The following is a 5,643-nucleotide window of genomic DNA, read 5'->3' as shown; positions in this document are numbered from 1 at the left end:
AAATCGCTTCGCATCAAGCGTTCCGGTCGTCCCATGAAAGAACTAATGGGTCTGATCAACGAAGCAGCCGAAGAAGCAGAGTGGGGGGATATAACCCTCGACAAAATGAAGCAATACATCCTCATGTTATCGCTCATGAACCCCGAAGACAACGATATTCGTGCCCGGGCAGCGAGACTTATGGAAGAGAACGAGGACGAATATAGCTTTCCAGAAATCATCGACGATCTGGAACATTTCGAACAACTCAAGAAGGATCTCAACCCGACGGCTAAAAGCCGCTTCGAGATCAACAAAATCCAAAAAAAATCACCGAGAGAAAACGCTCCACCGAAAGACGAGCAACAACCCTCCACGAGCAATAATTACAAGAAACCGTGCTACAGGTGTGCCAAAACGAACCATCATCACCGAGATTGTCGACACAAGAACACAACTTGTTCGATCTGTTCGAAAGTGGGCCACCTTCCTCGAGCCTGTTTTTCAAATCGATCTACGGATTTCACGCCTGATCGAAATGTTCGACAGATCCGGTTACAACCCAATAACGTCAGACGGTTCACAAAGCAGGTCACCATTAGCGGTCGGACGTTCAGCTTGACTCTAGATACAGGCGCGGAAGTCTCACTTATCTCTCGCCGAATCTGGTCTCAACTCAACAAACCAGCGCTACGCTCACCTACAGTTAGCCTGACGTTGGCCGACGGAAACCCCCTAAGAGTCATCGGAACGTTTCGCTGCGCCGTTCGCATGAACAGTCTCGAATTTCACACCGACTGTCATGTAACAGAAAACTGTGAATTACTCGGGCTAGACTGGATCCAAAGGGACCCAGAGTTGAAAAAGTTTCTCCAAGATCAGTCCAGGAACCCTCCCGCGAGGTCGATTCAATCTGTAATGGGATCCATCGACATCAAGGAAGAAGAAATCCAAAAGAATCTCAAGCGGAAGTTTCCTGAAGTCTTCACCGAAAGCCTAGGGAAATGCACAACATTCGAAGCGACTTTCAAGGTCAAAGAAAACTCCGCACCGAGCTTCAAGAAAGCACGTCCCGTAGCATATGCTCTACTTCCGAAGATTGTCGATGAAATCGAGCGACTCGTGAGCGAGGACGTTCTCGAGCCGACAGCCCATTCCAAGTATGCCGCACCGGTGGTCATCGTCCAAAAGAAAGACGGAACGATCCGGCTCTGCGCCGATTACTCCACGGGATTGAATAACTCAATCGAAGACGACGCTTATCCCCTTCCCACGGCCGAAAGTATCTTCGCGAAACTCAACGGCGGGAGATATTTTTCCCAGCTGGATCTCGCAGAGGCTTACCTGCAGATACCAGTAGAGAGTCAATCGCAAGAACTCCTTACCATCAACACGGCGAAGGGATTGTTCAAAATGAAACGATTAGCTTACGGGGTAAAGACTGCGCCAAGCTTGTTCCAGCGTCTCATGGACACTATCACCAATGATCTACCAGGTACAACCGCGTACCTCGATGACATACTGGTAACCAGCTCGACAATCGAAGAACACGAGGGAAGACTAGCGAAGGTGTTTCAACGTCTCCAAGAGAACGGACTGAGAATCCGCGAAGAAAAATGCTCATTCCTCCGGACGGAAGTGAAATTCCTAGGTTTCATTCTCAGCGGCGAAGGCCGAAAACCAGATCCCGACAAAACGAAGGCGATCGTGGAGATGCCCTCACCGAGAAACATCTCCGAACTCCGCGCAGCGCTGGGCATGATTACCTTCTACAGTCAATTTATCCCGGACATGAAAACTCTGAAAGAACCAATGAACAACTTGCTCAAAAAAGATGCAGGGTTCGAATGGACACACGCATGCGAAAGAAGTTTCCAAAAGATGAAGCAATGCCTCCAATCGGACCTTCTGCTAACACATTATGATCCGAATCTACCAATCATCATAAGTGCTGACGCGAGCCAGAGTGGAATTGGCTGTGTATTATTGCATGAAATGCCTAATCAAACTCAGAAGGCTATTATGCACGCATCGCGCTCCCTTTCCGATACTGAACGCAAATACAGCCAGATCGAAAAGGAGGCACTCGCGCTCGTTTATGCTGTCAAGAAGTTCCACAAATTCATCTTCGGTCGAAAATTCATCCTCAACACCGACCATAAGCCATTACTCTCGATATTCGGCTCAAAAAACGGTATCTCAGCCCACTCGGCGAACAGACTACAACGATGGGCCGTGATTCTCCTGGATTACCAATTTGAAATCCGGTACAAGAAAACGACAGACTTCGGCGAAGCCGACGCCTTGTCCCGCCTCATCGTAGAACAACAGAGTCACCTCGACGGCAACAACGAGCTGCCCGACAAAGTCATAGCGAGCATCGAATTAGACGATGAAAACTCCCTCGACGAAAACATTGCGGCTCTACCTGTAACCAGAGACGAAATTCGAAGAGGGACCTTGTCCGATAGAATCCTCTCTCGAGCCAAAAAGTTCATCGACAGCCAGTGGCCAAAAATCTCTCGCGAAGACGCCCTCTTCGCCTTGTACTCGAGACGGAGTGAATTGAGCATCTCCGGGGGCATCATCTTGTTCAGAAACCGAGTCGTTATCCCGGCCGACCTCCAGAAGGAAGTGCTAACCACTCTGCACAACGGGCACCCTGGAGAGACGAGAATGAAAGCACTTGCGAGATCATACGTGTACTGGCCACAAATTGACGACCAAATCAAGGAGTTTGTCAGATCCTGCGATGACTGTCAGCTGGCCAGTAAGAACCCGGTAAAGATCCCATTATCGCCATGGGAAAAGCCAGAGGGACCCTGGAAGCGAATCCACGCGGACTTTGCCGGGCCAATGAAAAACGTGCATTATCTCATCATCGTTGACTCGTTCTCCAATTGGCCGGAAATCATCCCAATGAAGAAAATCACCACAGCAAATACGATCGAGGCATTTGAAAGCTTATTTACCCAATATGGTGTTCCTGAAGAAATCGTCACCGATCACGGAACCCAGTTCACAGCTCACGACTTCAAAGAATTTTGCCGTAGAAACGACATAAAGAAATCTTTCTCGGCCGTCAACTTCCCGCAAAGCAACGGGAGAGCAGAAAGGATGGTAGATACATTCAAAAGAGCTTTGTCAAAAATGCAACGAGAAGGCACCACCTCCGCAAACATCCAGAAATTCCTGAGGTCATATCGAACGATTCCATCGCGAGCCTTAGACGGAAAAACGCCTGCAGAAATGTTCACGGGGAGAAAGTTCCGAACCGAACTCGACATGCTGCTCCCACAAGCTGAAAAAACCAATGCCATTGCTTCAATACAAACTTCCAGGTATGAAGCTCGAATGAAAAAGAACTTCGATAGACATCACGGAGTTAGAGAGAAGAGCTTCGAGACAAACGACCCGGTGTATGTCCGGATGGAACGACACAACAAACAATATTGGGCCCACGGTAATGTGGAGCGGCGCAACAATGTCATGTATGATGTTGAAGTTGAAAACCGAACAACATTGCGACACGCGAACCAATTAAGACGGCGGCACACTCCAAACCAACACCGCCAAGGAGATGTCTACGACGGTCTCATGCTGGCTTTCGAAATGCCCCTACCCAAACGGAGAACGACAACTCGAGGGAGGGAGGAGACCCAAGTGGAGAAGCAGATGTTCCAGACCCCAGAGCCGATAACACCGATCATTTGTAAGATGGAAACCCTGTGCAAGAAGATTAAGGCGATGGACGGCCAAGCCGTGACCGGAGACGAACGAGATGCGCTCATGGAGTCGATCCGAGCCCTTGAAGAACAAGTAGGAGAAGCTGACCCTGAAATTCGAGCACTCTTACAAGAGACCCAACGGGTCATGAAGGAAACAGACATGAAGGCTGACGACGTTTCACAACTTCTAGAAAACTTGTCGATCCAGGAAGCACCATCTCAACCAACATCCTCCCGGTATAGCGCACATCAACAAGCAAATACCGCGCAGCAGAGCCTGGCAGACGAGATCGCGGAAGCGGTAAGGTCGGCTCGCCCATCGGTGGAAGATGTGGCCACAACCACCGCTGAACGCCCCGCGACAACCAAAACCCGAGGACCGGAAGCTTCAGTTGAAATCCCATCGACCTCGGCCAGGAGGGAACTTTTCAGAAGTGGGGCCACGAGCGATAGTGAAGAAGACCCGTCACCACTAGAACGGTCTATTTTCGATAATCAAGAGCCGATAGCGTTCAAGTCACCAGAAGAAAACCGAATCGCGCTCCCAACGCGGAACAGGAAGCGAACTTCCTTTCTCGACGTAACTCACACCAAATCCCCCCGCTACAAATCTCGCAAGAAATACTGAAATTACCATTTCCAAGTTACCACCAATAATTATTATCTTCTCTTTCTTTTGTCGGGAAGGTGTTGGGATCATGGGGTGACCCATAGAGATGCATAGCCCTCTCCCTTGAGAGTGGAGAGACAAATTCCCTTTTTCTCCGAAATAAAGATAGTCTATGTTCTCACCTCGAGCGCGCGTGATCTACCAGTTAAGAAGTTATAACAAATATCGTGTGGAGTCTCGATAGGGAGCACGCTTCTTTTTGAGAAGCGCTGGTGCCATAAGTTAGTCGCCGTTCTGGAACCTCGATTTCGGAACCTATAAGATCATGGAGGTTCGAGTGCTGTCCTCAAGCAAAGGAAAGTTGCTGTCTAGGATCAACGATTATCCATACGCAGTCGAGAAAAAGAGCGCTGAGAAGTTGTACTGTCGATGCATTCAAGCGAAGGAGCGTGGATGCTGCGCTCGAGCAATCATATCAAAGGTACATAGATTCAGAATGGAGTGGCGTGGGACGCAGTCCTTGGACAATACCGGATAAAGTCTTCTTACTCGCATCAATCCGCCCCCTTCCGATGCTCGCGCTTTCATATTCGAGCTTCGAGCATTTTCGACTAAGATTCAACAGCTGAGTTTCTACGCTCGGGCGTCGCCAATGATATTGCTCCCGAGGACGACTCCAGAGCGCAAATGTACCCGAGTTGGATAGAAGCAGGGCCCGGCAGCAGGGATCGAACCCGCGCCACTTCTCACGCGTATGGCACCGCGCCGTTGCGGTCTCGCACTCACTCAGAATGAGTGGGAGGCACATCAGCATGAGGAATGCAGACGCGCTAAGCACTCGACCATCCGTCTATGTCAAAGGCTTACTTACAAGGGAACATTACGAACTGCCCCACGCCGATTTTTCTGAAACTTTGCCCAAATAATAGTCCCACCGAGAGATGAAGAACCCCCACCATGCGAGCTGCCAACGCTCGATAGGGAGAGAATAAATCCGAGGTGTATTTCCAGGGTTTTTCACCGTATAAGGGTGTTTTTTCGAAGAAGAGATTCAAGAATGATGCCTGATATATCGGAGAACAGAAATTCTCGCGTTTGAAAAGCGCGCCACAGAGCGACAGTCCGAGTAGATTCTCGGGAGAACTTCGTTGTCTTCACACAAAACGTCTGCGCTCGCGAAATCGTACCGGTTTCCGCGCGAGTCGCATAGATCGCAGTTTGAGCTGTTCTTAATTGCTCCAATAATCTCTGCAATGTCAGTGTCCGCGGAATCATTGTAAATTCTGCTTCGAAGACACTTGAATGCCTTTAGTCTGAACGAGAGTG

At 49.4% G+C, this 5,643-nt stretch overlaps 1 protein-coding gene across 1 annotated transcript; it reads left to right on the top strand.

Annotated features, from left to right (window-relative positions):
* Positions 1-45: 45 nt before the first annotated feature.
* On the top strand, positions 46-4,335 carry LOC100901247 (uncharacterized protein K02A2.6-like). Its single transcript, XM_003739973.1, has one exon. It carries the CDS (start codon positions 46-48, stop codon positions 4,333-4,335), a length of 4,290 nt encoding a protein of 1,429 aa, XP_003740021.1.
* Positions 4,336-5,643: the final 1,308 nt, after the last annotated feature.

This window comes from Galendromus occidentalis, unplaced genomic scaffold, assembly GCF_000255335.2.
Source record: "Galendromus occidentalis unplaced genomic scaffold, Mocc_1.1 scf7180000076681, whole genome shotgun sequence".
Classification (NCBI taxonomy): Eukaryota; Metazoa; Arthropoda; class Arachnida; order Mesostigmata; family Phytoseiidae; genus Galendromus; species Galendromus occidentalis.
Note: the sequence above shows the minus strand (reverse complement) of the source record. Positions and strands in the feature narration are given on the sequence as shown.